Genomic DNA, 26724 nt, shown 5'->3' on the forward strand with positions numbered 1-26724 from the left:
GTTCCATATTAATTACGTGCTAACATTCTAAATAACTTTTTGAAACTCTTCAGATACTCAAGCTTTCGTGAAAGTATGTCCTCCTTTAAGACAGGACTGCATAATGCAAACAGGGAGTCTACATTCTTCGACACAAGTGAGCATATAATTGAAAAGGATCATAACAAAGTAAAGCAGTTACTTCAGTTGGCTGATCCATCTAGCTGTATCAATCACTGGCGTGAACCCATCTTTCGTGTAGAAGATTCTGCAGCAGCACCAGGTAATAACGCAAAAAGAAACTATTTTTTCTGGCCTTTCCCGCTGGTGAGATGATCTGGTCCCAACGAAGGTGACCCACCATGGCGGATTCCCCAATGGCGAGATGGGCGAGCCACGCAAAATGCCGTAGACATCGGCAGGATGGGGAGATCCCGCTGGTGGTCAATGGCAGGACACCTCCACCACCTGAAAACACGCCACAGGGAAGGCTGGAAAATCCCGCCCTATGTTTATTTTTAAGAAAATGGCAATCAAAACCTGAAATATTTTTGAAGCCTTTTGAAATGTTTTGTTTTTGGTTTGTAGTCAAATCATTGAAATTAACCTATATACATAGTTTTGTCTACAACAAAAGTGAGAAGTGTTATGATCGCCTTAGAAACCGAGAACTTGTACAAAGAAGTCCAACTTCCAATTAATAGTTGAAAGAATAACATGCCAAGATTTTACATTTTAAGGTTTTTACTAAGACTAGACAAATGACTAAGAACACTATTAACTAAACACTTTGTACGCAACTTGTACTTTAAACCATAAAACACAACATTCCCATTTTTCTTATAGCATAACTGAAAACACACTTCACACATATACTTTACATTGTCCTGTAAGGAGAGATTCAACTCTCCTGGAACTAGTCCAGGGTGATTATGAGCTCCTGAGGATCACTTCTGTTCTTATCCTTTCTCAGCCTAGGAACTTTTAAGTTCAGAACAGTCTTTCACAATGAGATTTTAACTCCTCATGAATTCAATCCAAGCATGAGCTCCTATCCACATTCCTGTGTAGTGAATCATGACATCTTGCTGCCTACAGCTGCTCTCTCTCCCTCTTACAGATCTTGGCTGACTAACCTTGTCTGAATTTTCACGGGTATCTTATTGCCTATCTCAATGGCAATATGAATCACATGAGCCTTGTATCCAGGAAGAAATGCTGATCAGCTATCCTTGAGACCCCAACTTTCTTAACTTGTAAGTAAGTGGACAGTTTAAAGCACAACTGTTTACACCCTAACCTTCTTTACACTTCTCTGAGACTTTGAAAACTCAGACTTTCCACTGTTAACAGGCAGGCATGCCACCATTGTCTCCAATATAAACACTTTACACCTTATTCACAGTAAAAGTATCTGGGCCTCCTTTAATTTCTAACAAACTTGCCAAACTTGTTGTCATCAGATTTCAGAACATGTCACATGACCCTCTTCATTTTTACCTTAAATCAAAGAAACACTCCCAAATCATAACAATCTTCCAAACCACATATAGGTTTTCTTAATTATTTCTAATGAAATACTGAATTTTCTGACAGGGTGTGAAAATCTAATGTGGAGGCTAGTTCCAGGCCCCAACTCCACATGGTGCGATAAACCTGGTCATTGCTATTTTGAAATGGGGCACCAAGTAAAGGCCAGCGAGCAGAGATCAGGGATGGCAGGTGGGTTCCCGACACTGGCAGCACTCGCAGACTGGCAGCCAGTAGTTTTTTTCTACTTTGAGCACAGTGTTACTGACAGGAAGGGGGTTAATTTAAATAGCCATTTTTCGCACTACCAGTCTGTAAACAGAGTTCTTTTTCAATTTTGATTTCCCCTTTTATAAGTGGTGATGTGTTTTCCCCAACACTTGAATTTGCAGTGATCTAATCCTCTATTAATAACTTGGCACACCAAACACGAAGTAACATAATATAAAAGAGGTTAGTTTGTTTCACAAATACACAAAATGCAGAAGAGTGGTTTTGCAACGACGACCTCTCTTTTTACGATGCAAGAAATATTACATTCCTGGGCGTTTGAGGCATTAGACCTTGTTTGCTTTCAAACTGTTCAAACTTTCAGAAGCCAGCATTTGGCCAGCTGGAGCCATCTAGTCAGCCCAGCAATTGTCCATTTTGAAAAACAAAAAAATATATAAAGTTATCAGGCTGTCAGAGATATGCATTTATTTTCCATCCTGTCTCAACCAGGACAACAGCCACAGGTGCTGGGGTGTACCTCACGTGAACAATCACAACGGCTCTCCCACTTCTTTCCCTGAACCTAACATATTGACCTGCCTGGATGTAGTTCATGCCAATGGGGTTTCTCCACATTGCCAACTGCAAATCCCAGTCATCATGGGAACAGAGCCTTAATTAAACTTGCTGGCAGGCAGGTTATCCAACCCCAATCCAGTCTCTTTGAAAATGGCTCAAGGTCGGGATCGTAGCAGGGAAACTGATTGAAAATGGAGAAAACCAAATTGTGAGCCAGCTCACCTCCAAACCAGACCCTTACCTCAACTGAAAGTTTGGCCTCAATGTCAGTAAGTTTCATTGTATGTTTAACTAGAATAACATCATAGATTACTTCAAATTACAGCCTTACTGCACATTTGTTTAATACTATTAAGTGATATCTTACAGAAAATGTCACAGGAATTTTATACAAATGTGATTGTTTATCACCTTTAACATTCTGTAGATGTAGCAAAACCAATGTGCATAGTTCATGTTGCATATTAGTTTCTTTACTGCAAGTGTAAAGACACAGACTCTTGAGGCCCTATTTTACCATTTTGTTTCTAAGTGCTGGGTGGACTTGAAACTAGGAGTGTTTCAGGTCTGGCTTTTAGACCCGTTCTCAGGCACCCCCATACGCACTCTGCCTGAAAAAATATCAGCAATTCCGAATTGCGCTGCAGAAGCCTGTGGGGCGGGGCTTAACGCACCCAAAATCCTGCAGCTCCGATCGGCGCCTCCAACCGTGCATGCGCAGAAGAAAACTGATAGAATGTGGCTCCCTGGCAGATCTCTCCCGGGTCGGATAATGCCTCCCCCGGCTCCCACAGACATTGCCCCACTCCCACAACATTACTGACCCTCATAACCCCCCACCCCCTCCCACCACCCAGACCGATAGAGGGCCCCTCCCCCTACCCCCTCACTGATCTCAGGCAGAGTGGCAGCGAGCCCCCTCTTCCCCCTCACTGATCTCAGGCAGAGTGGCAGCGGACCTCCCTTTCCCCTCACTGATCTCAGGCACAGTGGCAGTGGGCCCCCTCTTCCCCCTCACTGATCTCAGGCAGAGTGGCAGCGGACCTCCCTTTCCCCTCACTGATCTTAGGCAGAGTGGCAGCGGGCCCCCCTACCCCCTCACTGATCTCAGGCAGAGTGGCAGCGGACCTCCTTTTCCCCTCACTGATCTCAGGCAGAGTGGCAGCGAGCCCCCTCTTCCCCCTCACTGATCTCAGGCAGAGTGGCAGCGGACCTCCTTTTCCCCTCACTGATCTCAGGCAGAGTGGCAGCAGACCCCCCCCTTCCCCCTCACTGTTCTTAGGCAGAGTGGCAATGGAACCCCCTTTCCCCCCACCGATCTCAAGCAGAGAGCCGTCAGACCCACCTTGCCCACCCCCCACGATCTCAAGCAGAGAGTCATCGGATGCTTGGCACTTACCTTCTCACTAAGTGGAGCGCCCGAATCGGAATTTTGTGGAGCATGTCTGTTTTGCGCTGATTCTGGATGGGCGAACGCAGTGGTAAAGGGAGAAGTGCCGGTAAGGTTGGGTGTGCAGCCCATTAAGTCAATTTAAATGCGTGCACATGCATTTAAATGGCCGTTGCGCCATTTTGGGTGCGGTCCTGATCACAATACATTTTTGGGCCTTGGTAAAAGGGCGCGGAGGCGGGCGTGGATCGCGCTATTCGCCGCACGCCCAACTTTACCAAGTTTTCGTGCCCAAAAATGGGTGCAACTTGATGGTAAAATCGGGCCCTTGATGTTATTCCAGTCTTTGCTATTGTAGTTTACTAAGTACTAATTCCTCTTGTGCTTGGAAGGGTATCTTATAGTTTTGCACCTTAAAAGAGCAAGCTCCACTATCACTGTAAAGAAATAGTGGATAAATCATCATATCTACTACTAGAATAGATTAGACAGAGATTTTAAAATAGATTTTCTGAGCAGCTATTCAACACAGGAATGATGCACAGTGATCCATAGAAGAACAGTAAAAAATCCTAAGAATATTTGAAAAATAATTAACTGTCACATCCCTTGTGTGTTTCAACTTCTAGATGACAACCCTGAAGCCAGACCTACTTCAGCACCATATTAGCTCACACATTAACAATTATTATTATAATCTATTATTGGTTACCAAATTTTGCAAAATATATTTAAATTATTGTTGCAGGAAATGCTTTCCTGGATTTGGATCATCTTACTGAGAGCTCAGATGATCATATACCACTACCAATCCCTCAACAGAGTAAACCTAAAACATTTCTACAGCAGGCAAAAGAAAATGAAGATTTATCTCCACAATGGTCTACAAAAAAGTAAGTGGAAGATTGTATCTAAATTTAAAATAAATCAAGATAAATTATAAATATCTTTTGAGCAAACACTAACTGGATATAAATGATTTAAATTTCATTATTATAATGATTCCTCGGTTAGTAAATCAATAGTCAAGTGAGTGTCATCAAGCAATGGTTGTATTAATATTAGACATTTAAAATTTTTAATTATCTGAGAATGTATACGTGCATTATTAATCCTCGGTTTCTTCTGTCCTTCAAATACTCAGCCCACGTCGAGTGATTACATTTAAATAGAGATATTAAGGTAGTTGCTGAATGTGGAAAATTAATTGGAGGGTAGATGCTGAATGGGGGAGAACTGAGTGGGGTGCCCCAGAGTTCAAAGCTGGGACCACCAAGCTTCTCATTGACATCAATGATTTCAGAAACTCGATGCAAACTGATCAAATTTGTAAATGCCACCAAACTAGGAGCAGCAGTAGAATCAAATTCAGTTCAAACATTATAGGATGAGTCAAACAAACTATGTGAATGGACTGAATAGACAATGGCAGCTAAAATTTAACGCAGACAAATTAACTTCTGCATGTGGGGAGGAAAAATGGGTAATATACATTATCAGTAGAATGGTGTTAAAATAGGTAAGAATGAGCTTGAGAGATTCAAGAGCCAATAAATTACATGGCTAAAACAGTGGAATACAAGTTAGAGGAAGATGCAATCAAATTATACAGTGCTGAGGGAGGCATTCAGGCACTGAAAGCAACGTGTGGTATGGGTTATAACAAAAGACTGAAGAGACTTGGGCTTTTCAGGCTGAAATTGAGATCTATGAGAAGTCATTTTATAAAACTACATACAATAAATGGTATGAAAAAATCCACAATACTACTTTAAATAAAATTATGGAAATAGGATGAGACATTCACAATATTTCACACACTATGTTCTCACCCCTTCCCCCCCTCCCACAACCATAATGGGGTTCCCCTTATCCTCACCTTACACCCCTTCATCCATCGTATTCAATAGATCATCCTCTGCCATTTCCAGGGTGATGTGACCACCAAACACATCTTCCCACCCCATCCCTTTCAACAGTGCAAAGGGACCATTCTCTCTTTGGCATCCTTGTCCACTCATGGTCACCATGAACAACCTTTTCAATGGCACCTTTTCATGGAAGCACAGCAGATGCAATATTTGCCATTTTACTTCCTCTCTTCTCACCATCAAAGGTCGCAAACACTTTTACAAGTGAAACAATTTGCTTCCTGTTTTCAATTTATTACACAATGTCTGCTGCTTGTAATATGGTCTTTTCTACACTGGGAAGAACAAATTTAGACTGAGTGACCATTTTTCAGAACATCTTCATTCAGTCCGCAAGCATGACCCCAAGCTTCCAGTCACCTGTCATTTTAATTCTCTACCTTGCTCCCACTCTGACCTTTCTGCCCTTGGCCTGCTGCAGTATTCCAATTAAGCTCACCACTGTTTGAGGAACAGCATTTCATTTTTAGACTGGGTACTACAGCTTTCTGACTCAACATTGTGTTCAACAGTTGTAGTCATAACCCCTGCACCCATTTTGTTTCTTTTTTTGCTGGTTTGTTTTTTTTTCTCTTGTTTCTTTCTTAATTTCTATAGTTTGCATTCAGATGGCCGCTATCCTCTATTTATCCCTCGTCTATGCACATTTTTTATTTCTTTACTTATCCTATTAGCTCACCCTTTGGCTTTTCACCATGAAGCCTTTTTTCATTTAGTCTCTCCTGACCTTCCCCCTATCACAGACCATCCCTTTTATTATTCTTCCCACCTTTCCCCTTCCCTTGCCCAAAACCTATTACATTTCTAACTTTTCTCTGAGGAGAGATCACATATCTGAAACATTAACTGTGTTTCTCTATCCACAGATACTTCCAGTCCTGCTGAATATTCCAGAATATTTTGCTTGTATTCCAGATTTCCAACATCTGCAGTATTTTTCTTTTCTATTACAGTTCTTTATACATCACGATCCTTCTGAATGGAGGTTTAAGATGACTTTTTAATCTTGTGAACTGGAAGATGTATTCCACTGGTTAAATGCGATACCAATGTTCGTCATAGTAACTTCTGTACATCAATTCATTCTGCCTTTTAATTGATAGTGTTCAGGTTTGAGATGGGTAGGTGCAAAAGAGAGTCCCAAAATTTAAAGATTGTCAACTCAACATTAAATGTACTTTGTACACTATCTTTAAGGAGATAATTCCAGTATTGTATTCATGAAAATGGTTTATTTATCTATTTATCCTGTTACTTAAGTGAAGAAATCCTAGAGCTGCAAGATGAAGTCTCAAAACTCAAGCAAAAGCTGGAGGAAAGTCTTTCAAAGTTGTCCAATGAACCTCCATCACAGGAACATAGATATAGGACCATATCATGCCATAGAAAGAAAACTTCATCATCTACAAGGTAAAATTGTTATTGATATTTCAATGTCTTTACAAAAAATATGGGTCTGTGTGACAAGTCCCTGGATTGAGTTTCTTGATGGATAGTAATGATTTTATACCATCAGTGACTGCAGGAATGTTTTGATCATGGGATTCAATTTTTTTATATTAAGTTACATTTTAAAATCTTTTCTTTCCAACAGTAAAAGTGTGGAGGATGTTAAATTAACCACCAATAGTTTAAACAGTCTTAAAAGAAGGCACTGTACTTGGCTAAGAGCAGATGATGATGCTTCAGATGGAAAACTAAGTGAGTGTTGGAAAATCTTACATATTATTTTATGCTCTTGTAGATTGGCCACATGTTATTCTCGGAACATAATTTATTTGAATCATGAGTTTGCAAAATTATTTAATTTAATGATTCACGTGTTTTAGGAGCATAATTTTTAGTTTGGAGATCAAAGTTTGCCTTATACTTTCTCTTTAATTTACCACATCTCCCTGCATATGATCTCTACCCTCACTATTTAGTTTAAAGTTTTAATTATATGCCTTTGGTGAAGAATTCGTCTCAGCCTCAACCTCAAGAAGACTAAGTCCTTTACTAACCTGCCCCAGGGCGAGATCCGGTCTCTCCCTCTATCAAGATCAATGGAGAAACCCTCCCAAACGTGAAACAGTTCCCCTACCTGGGGAGCCACCTCTCATCTAAGGCTGACATCAATGCGGAGATCCAACATTGTATCCAATCCATGAATTCAGCCTTCAAACACCTAAGAATGAGAGTCTTCGACAAACGTGACATCCGTGTTGATACTAAGATCTTTGTGTACAAGGCAGTTCCTTACAATTCTTCTATTTGGCTCAGAAACTTGGATTACAACAGACGCCACCTCAAAGCCCTGGTACCATCAACGCTGTCTGAGACAGATTCTCTGCATCAACTGGGGGGAACAGGCATACTAACACCAGTGTACTTGAAGTAACCAAGAACACCAGAATAGAGGCCGCAATCATCCAAACCCAACTCCATTGGGCAGGCCATGTGCTTAGGCTGCCAGAGTCACAACTGCTAAAGCAAATCTTCTTCACCCAGCTGAAGGAATGCTCCCAAACAAGACGATAAAGGAAGCATTTTAAAGATGCCTTGAAGGCTTACCTCAAGAAGTGCAACATAGACATCAGTGCCTGCGAGACCCTTGCTCAGAAGAGACCTACGTGAAGGAGCCTCCTGATTGGAGAGACACAATTATTCAAGAACACCCATCAGCAAGAAGAGGCTCGGAAATGGAGCCTGAGAAAATAATTCCAGAATACCAGTGAGACAAGGACCAATCCCATCTCCTGGAAAGACCTGCCAGGGGTGCAGTCAGAGATGTGGCTCGCAGATTGCGCTCATCAGCCACACAAGGACCCACAGAACCCATGACCAGTGAGCGACATGAAGTTTCTTAGATGGGCAATCGTACTCATTAGCGAATGATCGCTGAAGAAGACCACATTTCCCTTGTACGATCTCTACCCTCACTATTTAGTTTAAAGCCTTGGTTATATGACTCACCTGCACACTGGTCCCAACATGGTTCAGGTGAAGACTGTCTCAACAATACAGCTCCCACTTTCCCCAGGACTGGTGGCAACGCCCCATGAACTAAACCATTTTTCTGAACCAATCTTTGAGCCATGCATTCAAGTCTCTAATCTTATTTGCTTGTGGCTCAGGGAGTATTCCAGAGATTATTACATAGAAACATAGAAAACTACAGCACAAAGCAGGCCCTTCGGCCCCACAAATTGTGCCGAACATATCCCTACCTTTTAGACCTACCTATAACCCTCCATCCTATTAAGTCCCATGTACTCATCCAGGAGTCTCTTAAAAGACCCTATTGAGTTTGCCTCCACCACCACTGACGGCAGCCGATTCCACTCGTCCACCACCCTCTGTGTGAAAAAATTCCCCCTAACATTTCCCCTGTACCTACACCCCAGCACCTTAAACCTGTGTCCTCTCGTAGCAGCCATTTCCACCCTGGGAAAAAGCCTCTGAGAGTCCACCCGATCTATGCCTCTCAACATCTTATATACCTCTATTAGGTCTCCTCTCATCCTACGTCTCTCCAAGGAGAAAAGACCGAGCTCCCTCAGCCTATCCTCATAAGGCATGCCACTCAATCCAGGCAACATCCTGGTAAATCTCCTCTGCACCCTTTCAATCTTTTCCACATCCTTCCTGTAATGAGGCGACCAGAACTGAGCACGGTACTCCAAGTGGGGTCTGACGAAAACCTTGTGGTTTTCCATTTTTTAAAAATTTAGTCCCTCACTGCTCATAATCCCTAAGCAGAACTTCTTTCCTAGTTCCCTCTATGTTGTTGGTGCCCACATGGACCACGATAACTTGATCCTACTCTTCTACTAAAGTTCCTCTCCAACCCTGAGCTGATGTCCCAAACCCTGGCACTGAGCAGGGAACACAGCTTTCTGGAGTCACACTCATGACTGCAGAGAACTGTGTCTTATCCCCACAAATGTACTGTCCCTTACTGCCACTGCATTATTCCCCCCACTTGAATGGCTCCCTGCACCAATTTTCCATGGTCAGTTTTATCATTCACTCTGCACCCCTGCTCTCACCCACAGGCTAAAAGATCCTGTTGGACAATGGCATTATTTGTTCCTGTATACTCCTGGCTCCTCTAATGCCACTTCCTGAATCCCCATACCTACCTCACTTGTAGTCACACCCTCCTATCCCTGGTTGCAGACCAATTTCAAAGCACCTGGCCTAAGGTGTGTGACTGCCTCCTGGAGCAAAGTGTCCAGGTAACTTTTCCATTCCCTGATGCATTGCAGTGTTCAAAGCTCAGGCTCCAGCTCATCAACTTTGAACTGAATATTTTCAAGCTGCAGACCCATATTGCAGATGTAATTACTATGGAATGCACAGGTGTCCACCAGTTCCCACATGCTACAGCTGCAACATATTATCTGCCCTACTATGTTATGGTGTTTTATTTTCATAATTGAGTTTAGAATTATCATTCAATGATTATCTTTAGTTATATCAAGTGGTTTAACTTGCTAGGCTATAAATTTAATCTGGTGTTTGTATCTCCCCAGTACCAGTTAAAGCTACAGTTCCTGTTTAGAGACCAAAGTACTTCAGTCTCACTAACTACTGTCCTATCTGCTTAGCTAAATATCATGTCTGCGCTTCAGCTCTCATGTCCTCCTGCTGATCTCTGGTTCTCTCTTTCGGTTCAATTCTTTTATGCAAAAGTTGCAGTGTTGTCAGTTTCCTTTTACGTATAGCAGGTTATGTATTCTGCTGCTGCTTTGATCTCCATCTCTCCTACTGTAGCAGCCATTCACGGACCATTTGAAGCCTATGTCCTGCTCTTCACAATGTTCCAGTCTCTTTCACTTGATTAACTGGCAGGCTTCTGCCTATCCTATTTAATTATTCAAGCTGTGTAATTATGCCATTGAGAAATCAGGCTTGCAATTCACAATTCAGAAATGACTCTATAGACTTCACCAATCTATTAACGGAGATTGCTATGTAGGAATATGCAGCTTCTTTACAGAATAAGAAGCTTCAAGTAGTGTCAGCTTGTGCTTTGCTGAACTCTCTATCCCCATTGCAGCATTGAATCTCCATATTCACACATAATGGGCCTGATTTTACCATTTTCATTCTAAGTGCTGAATCTGGATGTAATTCAGATCCGACTTGGGAATCTACTTTCAGGCGCCCCCATATGCACTAAGCCTGAAAAAAAATCACAGGTCCCATTCGTGTTGTGGACGGGACTTAGCACGCCCGAAACGATCGGAGCTCTGAACTGCGCATGCGCAGTTAGAAAAAAATTTGAAAAAGCGCGCCCGTGTCAGATCACTCCCGGGCCTCAGAAAGCGGAGAAAGCAGCCCGGGGGAGAAACGTGGGAGCGATGGCCCCCACAGACATCACTGTCCCCCTTATCTACCCAGCGCCCGCTACCCAGACTGATCATGACTCCCTACCCCCTTTCCCCACACTGATTGCCCGCAGAGTGGTAGCAGACCCACCTGCCCCCCACCCCCACCAGAGATCCATCTGCCACCCCCCCACCACCAGAGATCCATCTGCCCTCCCCCCCCACCAGTGAGCGATCGGGCCTCCCCCCCCCCCCCCCCCCCCCCACCAGATACATCTTACCCGCCTCCCCCCCTCCCCCCCTCCCCCCCCACCAGATACATTTTACCCTCCTCCCTCCCCCCCCCCCCCCCCCACCCCACCCAGCAGAGAATGGCCTGGCCTCACTCACCAACCCCCACCCCCCAGAGAACGATCTGGCCTCACTCCTCCCTCCCCCCCCCCCCCCCCCAAGAGAACGATCTGGCCTCACTTATCCTCCCCCCCCCCCCCACCCAACCAGACAAGGATCTGGCCTCACTCCCCTCTCCCCCACCCCAACCAGAGAATGATCTGACCCGCCTCCCTCCTCCCCCCCCACCACCGATCTGAGTCAACCGTTGAAAACTCTGAACTCGCTCTTCAGCAGCTGGAGCACCCTATTTAGACTTTTATTCAGCAGGTTCATTTTGGCGCAATTCCGGATTGCCAAACGCAGCGGTAAAGGGGGAAATGCTGATAAAGGTGGGCGGGCAGTTCATTAATTCAATTTAAATACTTCAAATGCATTTAAATCGCCGTTGCGCCTGTTTTGGGCGTGAATCGGATCACTGCGATTCCCGGGTTTCAGTAAAGTGGCCATCTGCACAGGCGCGGATCGCGTTAATGACCTCACACCCAACTTTACCACATTTTCGCACCCGAAAACGGGCACGACGCAATGGTAAAATAGGGCCCAATGGGTGGGTTTTTAAGGCCTTTCCAACTAGCAGAATCCTCTGGTCGTGCTGACAGCAACACCAACCCCCTCCGGTTTCTCCAGCAGTGGATGGCATGAACAACAGCAAACCCCACTGACAGTGACAGGACCAGAAGATCCCACCTGTTCGGTAGCAGAGCACCTCCACCACCATAATACACACCGCAGGGGTGTGGGGGAGAGAAGGGAGGGAAGGGAAGTAATCTTGCCCAATGTTTGACCAACATAACATGTTACTGAATGTATAGAAATAAAGTTACTTATCCCCCAATTGTTATAACTTCAAAGTTATTTTCTATTATACTTGAGTAACTTAATTAATTAATTTTATTATAGACAACGAAATGGAGGATCTCTTATTTTCTGACACACAGATATCTCTGTTTGCAAAACAAAGCTTCTTACCGAAACCAAGAATAGCTCATCATAGGAGAAGTCACTCTGAAGGCCACGGATCAAACAGGACCTGGTTAAAAGATTCACATAAAGGTAATATTTATTTATAACTCATCAATGGTGTATCTTCAACTGGAAATAATATTCAATTTTGATGTTGTGGGTTTGCATGCTTTGTATGCAGAGCAAACTGCTATTTTAATGACTGTTTATGGAAAAGCAGTGGAGTGAGGAATAAGCCATTTCACTGAATGCATGCTACATAAAAGTTCACTTCGCTGCTAATGAAAAAACATTTTTCCAACAGAACAGAATATTTATAGATACATTCAAATATCCTAGCACGTTTTATCTGAAGTGAAACCACTAGGAAGGCAATTGTTCTGAAAATTTGTCCCACTGTTACATTTGGGTTGTTGCTGTTGCTGCAACACTTGCTTAGCAATATCTCACTGTCACTCAGTTTGGCTTCTAACAGGGCCACTCAGCTCCTGACCTCATTACAGCTTTGGTTTAAACATGGGCTGAACTCCAGAAGTAAGATGAAAGTGACTGCCCTTGATATCAAGGCTGCATTTGACCGAGTATGCCATCAAGGAGCCATAGCACCACAAGTCAATGGGAATTGGGGGAAAAATCTCTGCACATTGGACTCAGACCCAGCACAAAGGAAGATGTTGTTGGAGGATAGTTATCTCAGCTCCAGAACACCATTGCAGAGTTCCTTTGGGTACTGCCTTGGCACATCTATCTTCAGCTGCTTCATCAATGACTTTCCTTCCATCAAAGGTTAGAAGTGAGGATGTACACTGATGATTGCACAATGTTCAGCACCATTCATGACTCCTCAGATACTGAAGCAATCCATTTTCAAATGCAGCAACAGTGGGACAGTATTGAGGCTTGGGCTGACAAATGGCAAGTAACATTTGTGTCACACCTGTCAGGCAATGGCCATCTCCCCCAACAAGTGAGAATCCAACCATCGCCCCTTGACATTCGGTGGCATTATCTCACTGAATCCTCCACTATCAACCTTCTGGGGTTACCATTGACCAGAAACTCAATTCCATTAGCCACATATATACTGTGGCTACGCAAGCAGGTCAGAGGCTGCTTGCGTAGCATGGTAGGCGTAGCATTGGGCGGCATGGTAGCACAGTGGTTAGCACTGCTGCTTCACAGCTCCAGGGACCTGGATTCGATTCCCGGCTTGGGTCACTGTCTGTGTGGAGTTTGCACATTCTCCTCGTGTCTGCGTGGGTTTCCTCCAGGTGCTCCGGTTTCCTCCCACAGTCCAAAAATGTGCAGGTTAGGTTGATTGGCCATGCTGAAATTGTCCTTAGTGTCCTGAGATGCGTAGGTTAGAGGGATTAGTGGGTAAATATATGGGGGTAGGGCCTGGGTGGAATTGTGGTCGGTGCCGACTCGATGGGCCAAATCGGCTCTTTCTGTGCTGTAGGGTTTCTATGATTCTAGGCTAGAAATCCTGCAGTGAGTAACTCGCCTTCTGACTCCCCAAACCTTGTCCAGAATCTACAAGGCATTAGTCAGGTGTGTGATGGAATACTCTCCACTCAATAAGTGCCGCTTTAACAATGTTCAAGAAGCTTGACACCATCCAGGACAAAGCAGCCTGCTTGATTGGCACCCTGTCCACAAACATTTACTCCCTCCACCGCCGACGCACAGTGGCAGAAGTGTGTACCATCTACAAGATGTACTGCAATAACTCACCAAGTCTCCTTAGACAGCACCTTTCAAACTCATAACCACTACCATCTAAAAGGACAAGGGCTATAGGCACATGGGAAGACCACAACCTGGAAGTTCCCCTTCAGCCACTCACCTTCCTGATTTGGAATATATCACTGTTCCTTCACTGTCACTGGGACAAAATCCTGGAACTTCCTCCTTAACAGCAAAATGGGTGTACCTACACCACACGGACTACCGTGTTTCAAGAAGGCAGCTCACCACCATCTTCTCAAGGGAAATTAGGGATGGACAGTAAATGCTGGACTAGGCAGCAGAGCCATAATCCCATGCAGGAATTAAACAAAAATGAGGAATCAAGTTATCCAATTCAAAGCTTAAGAATCACTAAGAGGTAGGTTTAAATGAGAATCCTGGGAAGAGAGAGGGCTTCCATGATATTGCTAATAATTCTCTCTTACTCAGGTACTACCCCCTCTGTTTCAGATATTCTGTCATCACCTGTCTAGAAAAATGCAATTTGTGATGTTAAACCTCTGATAGCCAGTTGGTGAAATAGGACACCAGAAACCAATCTTTACTCAGTTTTAGATTTAGTATAGTAATGCAAATTGGGGTAGCCATCTTTAGCTATGTGCCCAAGTTACCTTTAGACTGTGTTTTGAAAAGTCTGTTTCTTTAAAAGTTCTATCTATGTTTCCAACCAGTGGTTTAAGAATCAATGACCTGGATCTTCTGGTTTGCAGATTGTTAGACACAGGAGGTGCCCCTCTCCAAGATGTGCTTCAGAACATCTCAGAACTCCCAACACACTGTCTCCATGGGAATTGCCTGGGAAGTTTGAACTTCTGATGGGAATTCCCTGGCTTCCCATGACTGAGTTAGAATCTGATATTTTGGATGGTTATGACTTACTTATCAGAATAGTTACCAAGAAAATGTTAGACAGAAAAATCCTAGTCTAACTCCTGGATAGCTATACAAGTGACCTCTTGACTACCCTCCTGACTTTCCCAGCTGGACCTGATAGTCCACATCACCAAACTAATCCATGGCCCCCAACTCCCTCCTCACCCCAAGGCCCTCTGACGCAACATGACTACCCCCAACCATGCACCACACCTATTTGATAGATTGCTTAATTCATTATGCCTGCTGAAGGTAATACATAGTGCATTGGCAGTGGCAAAGATTTTTGTTCAATTCCTTGATCTAGCTATTGATTTTTTAGATACTAAACAGGTTTCAGTATACTGAATCCAAGTAGAAGACTTAATATGAAAAAGTCTGCCCTGGTGTTGACATTGCTGCGGGTACAGTTTATCTGACTTGACATTGTTCTAAGCAATGATTTATTTTTAAAATGGTGCATGCTGAGTAAAGTACTTTTTTTCTGGATAGTGTTTAATAAAATACACCTACAAATCAAATTTAGAACATTTGTGATAGCTACACTCAAGTTTTCTGCATGTACCTCATGTAAAAATAAAAAAAGGACATAATAGATTATAAAACAATATTTTGGTGAGATTTTGTCCCGTCACATGATGTCAGAACTAGAGAATAGAATACCTTTCTTTTTTTAACTGTTAACATGCCACATACACGAATCAAAGTAGAACTTCCAACATTGTACCTCAACAGTGTACTTTAACATTAATCTTAGAAAAGCACAAACCCACCACTATCAAATATATTAATCTAATACTTCTATTTTCCATTCTACCCATCCTTTCAGAAAATCTGAAAATGTATTCCCATTGGGGTGATGAATTTTAGGTAGTTGAGAAGTGGCATTACACTGGCCAAACTCAGTTCATTTGGAACATTTCTAGCTGGCAGGCAAATGAACTTCCATCCAATTAGTCACAGCTGAATACAAACTCAGATTTGAAAGGTGAAAAGACACTGCTGTAATCCAGGGTTTCCCAAACTTTTAGAGCCTCGGAACCCTTTTGACCTCCCAAGAGTACTGAAGGGACCCCGGAGAAACATTCTTAACATGTTGTGGAGCCAAACCACAAAAGTGATTGTTTTCACACAATGGGTACAAATATACAAAAACCTTTTTCATAGAAGTCTTTTCTAGTTCTTATAAAAAGTTCAATTATCTAAAAAGATACTTAGGTCTCACCTTTTTGTCATTTTAATGGGACGAGCATTGCTGCTCCTTTGATTCAAATGGAAGAGTGCTGCTGGAATGCTGGATTCTCATTAAAACAAGCTCACACACACACCTCTTTCTCACATACATACTTCTTTCTCACACACACTCCTACTCATCACACACACTCATACACACACACCTATTCATTATACACACACACACAATCATCTCCTGCACCCACTCATCTCACACGCAAACTCACTCTTATCTCTCACTCACTCTCATCTCTCACTCATTTTTCTCATCTTACATTCACTCTCATCTCTCATACGCAGTTACCTGTTTCCAAGGCCCAACCACTCCATCCTTCCCCACTCTCCTCTGTAGGCCCCGCATCCCCTTCCCTCTCACAAGCCATGCTCTACCCCATCTCGCAGGCCACGCTCTTTCCCCCCCTCCTCTTCTTGCAGTCCATGCTGTCGCTCCCGCTCGCAGGCCCAGCTCTCACCTTCGCTCCGTTGTCAGCACTCACCCTGCGATCTGCCTGGCCTGGTGAGGAACCTGTGAGGCTCCTGCGAAAGCCCAGGGTTCCATGGAACCCTGCTGTAATCTTTTAAATCAGATTCCAGTATAGTTTATGGTGGGGTGATTATTAATATTTTGTTTTAACAAAGCAATCTACCTCAATATTTTTTTGTAGCAATAGGCTTACATACATCAACAAATGGACTGAATTTGCATAGACGGAGAATGAATAGTTGTATTTTGTGCAATAAGGACACAGCTCATAGTGAGTATGAAAAAGAATATTTTTTCTAATATGTGTAATAAGTATAATTTGATATGTTGCAAATCTATGGCCATTTAGTCACAGAAGTGGGTCTATTGCTTTTTTAACTAAATAACATGATTTTGAAGAGGAATCATGAAACATTTGTTTTAATTTGTATTAACTACATGCCTATTGGATATTTATTAATTCTTTAAATTTGTAACTTCCTTTGTTAAAAATGTTTTACCATATGCCCCTGCCATTCTGTGCTTGCTTGAAATAAGTTACTTGCAGTGCCAAGGGCTAGAGTTTTAGCCCCTCTCAGGGGCAAAAGCAAAGGCAAGCAGGCATATAATTTTGTGCTGCCAACCTGCAGCACCCTTCCCTAGCCTCAATTCCAGTCCCAGGTCATTTTCCTGGAGACAGTGTTATTGGCCACTATAAGGCCAGTTATCAGATGCCAACTGGATTTTCCAGTCAGGATCCATGTCTCAGCAGGTAGTACAGCTGCCTCCCAGCAGCAGACTGATGGACCAGCTTTCCAGGCTTACATGTCTCCTACCATGCCTGCCTGAATTCATCAGCGGCTACAAACCACCTTTTGGAAGGGCTTCTTCCTCACAGTAGTGACCCGGCTGCAAATACCTTTTTTTATTTGAAATTTAGAAATGTTGGAGTGAGGACAGTCCATTTCAGGGTGCCCTCTCTCTCCAGTTGCCTGGATGATTAGTGTGAATCAAATTGGTGCCAATAACAATTAACATGGGGTTAATTGTTCGCCTGGTGGATTTCCTTGCCCTACCTGCGGTGGAAGTTGTGCCACTGTGGGTTGGACCTACCTTCAGGTAGAGGACTCAAGAAGAAGTACACAGTCATTGCCACCAAAAATGAGGGTGATGTGAAGGATATTTGTGGACAACTCAGGCTGATGTGGAGGTATAATAATTAGATGGTTGCACTTGACTAAGAAAAACTGGGCTAAGGTTAGTATATGTGATCAACATTGGGAATTATAGCTGGAATGCATCCGGACTGCTTCCTAGATCACAATGTTTCGAGAAAAAAAAATCCTGAGTTGGCATATTTCTGAAAAATTGAGAGGGGTAAATAATTAATATCTGCAATGGAGAACAATTAGAAAATAATGATCACAATATTGTTCGGTACAATGTAAGAACAGAAAATAATAAATTAAAGATGCAGGACTAGAAAAAGGCAAAGTTCAGTGAGGTAAGCAAAAGTCTGGCTTAGACTAAGTGGGAAGAAAAGTTAGCAAATAGCATTGGATCAGTAGTCAGGAAATCTTCAATATGAAATAAATAGTGCAAGATAAAGTGCAAAAAATCAAACACTGGACTTCTGTTCAAAATTTTAAACAAGGGCTAACAATAATAAATGGAAGTCTACAGAAAGTATAGTGGAGATATGACAGTGGAGGTAAGAATGGCTAAAATAGATTATGAAGAGGCTAACAGGTGTTGATGATATGCAAGTAGAAGATTTGAAAAAGGTCAACCAGAATTGTAAAAGACTTCAGGACATAAACAGGTTAGTGGAATGGACAAATGGGTGGTAGAGGCAATTCAGTTATGCAGTGATTCATCTAAAAAAAAAGGAACAGAAGATTAGGCTTAATGGAAAGATGCTGAAGCATTTGCAGAAACAAGAGAAATCAAGTTGGCCAAAAATTTTACTCTTTAAAAGTGGAAGTGGAAATAAAACCATCAAAAGTCAAGTGTATTTAGAGTTTTAAATAGAGTACAAGAACAGAGGTTATCATAACAAGCAAAGGTTAGGCCACAATTAGAGTATCGTTTATATAACCAATCAAATAACTCTGAAGTGTAGTCACTAATGTATTGTGGAAAATGTGCACCCAATTTGCACACAGCAAAGTCCCATAAACAGTAATTTGGTAAATGGCCAGGTCAACTGTTTTAGGTGATGACTGAAGGATGTATGTTCCCCAGTATATCAAGAAAACTTCCCTGCTTTTATTCAGTTGAGAGGCAAGATGAAGCCTCTGTTTAACATCTCATCTGAAACATGACAACTCCAATATCATTTAACAGTATCTTTAGTACTGTACTGAAGTGTCAGCCTACATTATGTATTACAGTCTCTGGAGTAGAACTGATGAGATCATCAATTTAAAATTCTAATTGTGAGAATGAGATGAGCAGTTAGAAGACTTTATTATTAGAATATGGAACGCTTTGCGACAGGGAATACTTAATGCAGACACCAATGTATCTTTAAAATGGAAAAGAAAAAAAAATAGCACCATGGGATGGATAAGCACAATGGAATTTGTTTTGGATTAAAAGACGGTATGTACACAATTGGCAGCTTTCTTCTCTACTATTAATTTCTATGGTTCTTCCACTGATTGCCATGGTTTCAGGTCTTTCATAAATAATACTCAGATTAAAAAATACTTGGCTGTCTTACATATAACTGAACAAATTACAATTTGTGTTTGTTTGAAAGTGGCTTTGTTCTTCCCTTAAACCTACAATTTAACCTGCCCTTGCCACACTGTATTGAATTCAGTTGTGGCCGTGATGTTTTTTAAACTGCAGGTGATTTAAATCCCAGCGTATTGTGACTGGACTTCACAAAGTCAAACATGTACTACATAGATATTACACAGAAGGATTTTAAAAACTAGATTTTAAAATATTGGACCAGTTTTGAAAATTACTTACTCTATGAAAATTAATTTACCTGAATTTGATTAAATCAATTATCTAATTACAAAAAAAGTGCAAGTACTGGAAATCAAATCAGAACAGAAATAACTAAAAACACACATCATGGCTGCCATCGACCTTCCCTATATAGTACGCTTCAGGGACACTTGCCTCTCTTTAGGGGCTTACAATTTTATTCAGGATTTATTTCTGAACAAGGGCTTTTCTATTTATGGATGCAGTTTAAATCCACCATTTTCAAATTCCATAATTGAGAAGAAGCTTTATCTGCACAGCTAGTTTGAGTTCAAAGAGCTTTCTATATCAAAATAATAATTCACAATTATGAAAAATTTCACACAAACATAAATGAGAAACAAACCAAAAATCAGATATAAACATAATTGAACGACAATGGTCAGTCTGATGGATTCAATTATAAGATGACTTGGATAAATATAAAACACAATATGTTCTTAAATGCAACAGTTTTGATGCTTACAGTATTTATGCGGTTAGGAATAATGATTAGAAATCCACAACAGACATGGACCATGAAACAAAGTAAATTTTGAAAGCTGACATATTAATGTTTGTTCAGTTCCTTGTTTTTACACTACTAAATCCTCTCCCCTGTAGATCTATGAATAATATGGTGTACAATTCTATCTGTAAGCAACAATAAATATAAGGGACCAGATTTCCCATCCCAAGTTGAGATGGAACACATACATTGGGAAAAAATGGCCCCCCTCTGTTCTCAACTCTGATCATTTTCTCAAGGATCAGGGGAAAGTGTTGCCCATTGTGTTAATTAGATGGCTCAAAATCATTCGGGAACTCATTAAGATCTCACCTTCTGACTTCTGGGATTTTTATGGGGGCAGGAGTCCTTAGCCCTCTGTAGCTGACCAGAGGGAACCTGGTGGGAGCAGGGGCAGCAACATTGAAACAGTTTTATTTAATGCAGTAAAGTGAAAGCTTGGGCAAAGAACTACAGAGCAGTAATAAAATTTACTAACCAACCTATGATCAGCCATGATCATAATGGATGGTGGAACAGGCTCAAAGGGCTGAATGGCCTCTTCCTGCTCCTTTTTTTCTATGTTTCCCTACCCTCTCCCAGGTCCCAACTCTCCATTTGGCCAAGCCAATTTAAGGATAAAGATTTTCTTATATTTCAACACTACACACAAACAGAAGCTACAGCAATGGCTACTAATCTGGGCCAAAACGTGGCCGACCTCATTGCCGTCCCGCCTCCATTTCCACCCCATCCCCACTCCCTGGCCATTAATTGGGCAGTAGACCCTCTCTAGAAATATTAAGGCCGGAATGTTACAGCCAATCACGCCGGATTTTCCCATTCTGCTGCAGTGAACATTGATTTGACTAGGTGCCAAATTCTCCGACCTCACTCAATGGGAGCTCAGCATGAACGGCCGGTAAGATCATGCTCTAAGGGTCTGATCTCATTAAAAAAAAAACATGCTTTAGGGCACATTGGATATGGAGGCGAGATTGCAATCCGGATCAAACCTGACTCCCAATTCCCATTTCCAACTGGAAAATGCACCCAAGGAATAAATGAATATTCAGCAGTCAATTTATGTATGACAAATTCAAGATAGAACTATTTTGTTCGATTGAAATATTCAATTGAATAATATTAGGATTATTCAGAAAGATAACCTGGAGATACCATTTACTCATTCTATTGAGTTTATCCTTCACTGCACAGAACTCTCTGAAAGATCACCGGAACAAACCAGGCGTGGACTCACTTCCAACAATGGAATTTCAGCTACTGCAGCAAATAAATGTACTGAAATGTTAACATCCATTTCACCATTAAGGTGAGTGTTATTGGATGGTGCACAAACAATACGACAGTTTTATTTTCATAAATGCATTCCAAATTATAAATGTAAATTGCAGAATTAACAAAACTTGAATTTTGGTAGGTCAGTTGTATTCCTTTATCTCATTTCAAAATTTATTTTCCTCCATGAGCAAACTTTTCTCCCAAACTTTTGTAACCTTGCAACTGGAATCTTTGTTTTTGTAGTTATGATGCCATTGAGTATCCACCAATATCCAATGCCTCCAGGATTTACTATTCACCTACATATGAAAGAGACAAAATAGGATCGCCGTGTTTATCAAATCAGTTCTATCGTACAAAATCACTGCTAAGAAGTAAGATTGAGAAAAGCACCTGTAATCCACAGGTAAGCACCTTCTGAACTACAATGGAATAAAAATATGAAAGTGCCTTTGTAATGTATTGCTTCCACCTACTCATTTGCTTGGAGGCTCTGTGTTGAATTAGAAGAGGAGCAGTAAGACTGCAGTAGTTGGCAGTATGCATTTGCAAAATGCCTGTGGTCCCTATGGAACCCCACTTGCCATCTTTTGCCAGTTTGACGAATTTAAATTGGATCATGAACATACTCAGTATTCAGTTTGTGATTTCGCATGTGCACTGTGGCTGCAGTCATCAGCCCCATTCGCACTCTCTGATGTACTTGCTGATCCAGTTTTTCCTTACCTCTGGCAATGCTACCACTGCTACTGAGTCAAAAATTGTAGGAATGACGAACCATTGCAAGGATTGGTTCACAAGTACATGAAGAGATAGGATAATGAGGGGGGAGCAGCATGGATGACAATCCTTTATCAGATTTAATCTGTACACTTTTATTGGAAGAATCTCGTGAAGGCGATGGGACAGAGCCAGCGAGAGACCTGCATCACCTCTTTTCAGAAAGGCCCACATCTGTGCCGCTCAGGCACTTGACAGGCTAGCCATAAGTCTTTCCCCAGAATCAACAACGCCAGGGGTGGAAGTCCTGCCCACCAAGAACTGATGGACAGTCAGAGGCTGGCAGCTCTTCTGTACTCAGCAGTGCCACAAGGAGGTGGTAGCTGATGATGGTATGATACCCACTTGAGATCTTGGATCAAGGAGGGACCCAGGCACAGATGAGTGATGATGGAAACGGTCATGGAAGGCAAGTCATGGGAGAGGACTGGCTGCAAATGCAGGGGTCATTCCCAATGCCAGGTCCCTTAGTCAGGCACTCCATGGGTGAGTGTATAACATTGTGCCTATACGTTTCTGGGCTAAATTAAGATAATTATAGGAATGTATTAAGTGGAGAGAAAATCAATTGAAGAATCATCCATAGACTACCTTCAAGTGCCATCTGACTGCTTTTTCAGAATGGTATAATGCAGAATGACCTTCCAACTACATACTTAACAACAATCAGTAACAGAGGTACAGTATAATAGCATACACTACCTCCAAGCTATTTTCACCCATGGCATTCAGGACAGGCTGGAGCTGGACTACCACCTTCTGAAACAGCCTAAGGCAGAAACAGAGGCAGACGGATGTTTAGGAAAGCAACTTAGAAGACCTGGCTCTGTTCACTGGGACACTAGCCCAGTTCCGTACATGTGTTCAGCACCCTGGCCCTCATCCTCTCCATAGCCCCCATGCCCATTCACCCAATGTACACTATGAAGAGAACACATGAGCCCTGCAATAACATTAGGAAGTCATTGAGATACTCTTAAAACTATCAAAATAAACAAACTGCTATTCAAACACCTCTTCATAAACTTTAGTTTTCTTAGGAGCTCGTAACACTGTATATACAGTTCGATTACCGGCTCGGGTCACTGTCTGTGTGGAGTTTGCACATTCTCCTCGTGTCTGCGTGGGTTTCCTCCGGGTGCTCTGGTTTCCTCCCACAGTCCAAAGATGTGCAGGTTAGGTTGATTGGCCAGGTTAAAAATTGCCCCTTAGAGTCCTGAGATGCGTAGGTTAGAGGGATTAGTGGGTAAATATGTGGGGGTAGGGCCTGGGTGGGATTGTGGTCGGTGCAGACTCGATGGGCCGAATGGCCTCCTTCTGCACTGTAGGGTTTCTATGATTTCTATGGTTTCTATACAAATCCTTCTGATCTGAATCATTAATGGGGTTTACAGCTCAGACAGTAGTTCATAATGAAATTCCAAAGCACAGATGTATCAACAAAATCTTTAGAACTGAATGCATTGAAACCTTTTGAAGTAGTGGAGCAGTTGGACATCTCATCACTACTTTAAAAGACTAAATAGATGGCTGGACTATGAATCAATGTAAAGATTAAAGCACATGATCTAAATGATGCACCTCTATAACGTTGAATGCATAAGAGCTGTTTATCCACTGGAGAAAGTACTCTAATACATCTGAACACTTTCACAATGCTGGTCATTTTAATGGCCACTTGCCTTTTTAAGGACAGAGCCCTGTGATCAATCACAGCATTGAAACATACTTAACTTATCATAAGCTAATTATCTAATTATAAAATTTGAAGTTGGCACCACCTTCTAAACTTCCCTGTCAAAACGTTTCCGACTCTACAAACGGCTTCCCCCAAGGTTCACAAACTGATTGACCTGACGTGTATCACACAAGCTTCAGGATGCAACCTTCCTCACTGAAGATCTCAAACTTTGGGAAATTCAAAACTGAGGCAGGCAATAAACATGATGTCACATTAGTTGTGACCCTCAATGGCATCCAGCAGGAATTTGCTGGCAAATTTAAATTTATGGTACCCTCCAATTCCATTTTCGGCTATAAAAAGGTTTGCTCAGGATTGGGGCTACAAAATCTGACTTATGAAATCTTGGAATAAATTATTTGATGCTGATCAAAAGATTAATTCTTTTCTTAAATCCTGAGGTACGTAAGTGGGTAACAAGTGAGGAAATAGGCTACCTATCTTCATTCTTCAAAATATCTATCCCATACCAAATAAACTTCTACACTTTTGTCACTCTTGAGGAAATTTGATCTGTGCTGCTATTGCAAAGGGCCAAATATATAACAAAACCAGTGCTATCATTATGTCAAAGATGTCTTAAAAGGGATTGTATCTTCACAGGTCTATTTTGATGACTTGAAGAACAAAGAGGACTCTAAAAGAGAAGTTATATTTTGAAGTAAAGTAAATAATTTTCAGAAATAATTCATAATATCGTGCAGAAAGTTTTCCAAAGTATGTGGACAGAATCAGGAACTAGTGAAACCAATGCAATGAGTATTTATTTGTGAGAGTATACCTACATTTAGAAATGATTATTTCGAACTATTTATTTGTGCTTTCTGCCTCTTAACTGGAAATGTTTTCTAAACAGATTTTACATTTAAATACAACTCTGGACAGAGCAATTGACGCTGCAAACAGCATGAAGAAAACCACCAGGAGGATGATTAAGATCTTGTCTGCTGATTTGGCCAAAGCTGAGTACTATAAATATTTGAATGATTTTTAATATTTTTCTAATACTGTAGATGAGCCTTGTTCGGTGTGCAATATTAAATATAATTTTGTAAAATCCAGAAGATGAATACGGTGCTTTTTATTAACCAAAGCACTGATTTGCAATATTAAGGGCTATAATCAGGCAATTTTACTCTGTGACTGATTGTTCTCCCTTTTGATGGTCGAGTGACTTGTGATACTGTTTTTTTGGAGGTTCATCACAAAACTGGCTGCAAATGACAGGATATTGACACATCCTTATGCACAAAGTACCCATTCATATGGTGACAAATTCATTTGATTGCATATTCACAGATTATGTCTCATCTGTCAAAAAGTTACCATCCACCTTTCCAGGGCACAGAGCACAAAATCAAGTTACAGAATACTGATTAGAATGCGAATCCCTACAGCCAACCAGATCTTAAAGATACAGACAATGTGGGTGGAGGGAGCATTAAGCACAGGTTAAAGAGATGTGTATTGTCTCCAGACAGGACAGCCTGCAAGTCCAGGAGGCAAGCTGTGGGGGTTACTGATAATGTGACATAAATCCAACATCCTGGTTTAGGCCGTCCTCATGTGTGCGGAATTTGGCTATCAGTTTCTGCTAGGGATTCGCATTCTAATCAGTATTCTGTAACTTGATTTTGTGTCTCTGTGCCCTGTTTGAGAGCACATTTCCACTCCATCTGACGAAGGAGCAGCGCTCCGAAAGCTAATGGTATTTGCTACCAAATAAACCTGTTGGACTTTAACCTGGTGTTGTTAAAACTCTTACTGGGTAGGAAAATCACCAGTGATCTCTTCAACTAACGCCTCATCTTTTAAACTCATTTCCTCTCAAAGATCATCAGATGCATGCCACCTGGCGCTGTGTCCACCTCTTCCAGCACTCTTGTCCAAATGCATAGTCAGATTTCTGCCTTTTCCACAGCACAATGACTACCCTGATCAACAATCCTCTGTAATTGTAATTAGAAAACATATCCCTTCTTGTCCTTTTCAACCTCTCTGCTTCACACAGTCGACCATTTATCCTTCCCTACCATCACTTTACAGTGTATCTCTATTGTAGCCCCTCACTTGATTCTACTCCTCGCCTGAACATCTCCTTCAATGGCTTCTCACATAGACACTTTGAGAGTACACTCAGAATGCACTTGTTTAATACTTAAAATAACAAACAGCTTTAAGAGCCTCTCAAAATGTATTAATGGTAATACATTTAATACCAAAATAAGTTTTTTTTATACAGTATCTGTGATGAAAATAGATTAAGGAGAAAGAAAATCATGGAAGTTTGTGCAAAAGCTGTACTGGGATTCCTTATTTTAATCTGTACTACACCCGCATCCAGCGATACTATATGTTTGGTGTTCAGTGAGGTAAAAGATATTGAAGCACTGTTACAAAACGCAGTTGTGCATATTTTCACTCTCCTTTGTCTAAAGAAAAGCTCCGGTTAGTTGCATTTACTATAAAACAATTGGTTTGGCATGTTCATCTGTTAACATGTTAATTCATGAATGTTGTTGTATGTTATTTTTGAGAATTTTAGCTTCATTGTGGAATAAACAAATTGATATTTAAACAATATCTCCGGTCTGTTTTGTTTTTCTGTGCCATATTGGCAAAAACTGTTCATAGAACTATTAACCCTAAAATAGATAGGGACAATTAAAATGGAGAGAATAGAAGAGGTGCAAGTGACTATCCTTGACATCAAGTCAGCATTTCACTGAGCGTGGCATTGAGGAGCCCTAGCAACATTAAAGTCAATGGGAACAATGGTGGTGCAGAAACCTTAATATGT

The 26724-nt window shown here is 41.6% G+C and overlaps 1 protein-coding gene across 1 annotated transcript in view; it reads left to right on the forward strand.

Annotated features, from left to right (window-relative positions):
* Positions 1-26499, forward strand: part of aknad1 (AKNA domain containing 1) — a 79681-nt gene extending 53182 nt beyond the window's left edge. The window contains exons 14-22 of the mRNA XM_078219183.1: positions 54-262; positions 4440-4584; positions 6883-7032; positions 7217-7323; positions 12231-12383; positions 16814-16903; positions 21320-21434; positions 21647-21809; positions 24781-26499. Coding sequence (XP_078075309.1) covers positions 54-262; positions 4440-4584; positions 6883-7032; positions 7217-7323; positions 12231-12383; positions 16814-16903; positions 21320-21434; positions 21647-21809; positions 24781-24918 — 1270 coding nt within the window. The 3' untranslated portion in view covers positions 24919-26499. The remainder of the gene's footprint in view (positions 1-53; positions 263-4439; positions 4585-6882; positions 7033-7216; positions 7324-12230; positions 12384-16813; positions 16904-21319; positions 21435-21646; positions 21810-24780) is intronic.
* Positions 26500-26724: the final 225 nt, after the last annotated feature.

The sequence above is a fragment of the Mustelus asterias genome, chromosome 8, assembly GCF_964213995.1.
Source record: "Mustelus asterias chromosome 8, sMusAst1.hap1.1, whole genome shotgun sequence".
NCBI lineage: Eukaryota > Metazoa > Chordata > Chondrichthyes > Carcharhiniformes > Triakidae > Mustelus > Mustelus asterias.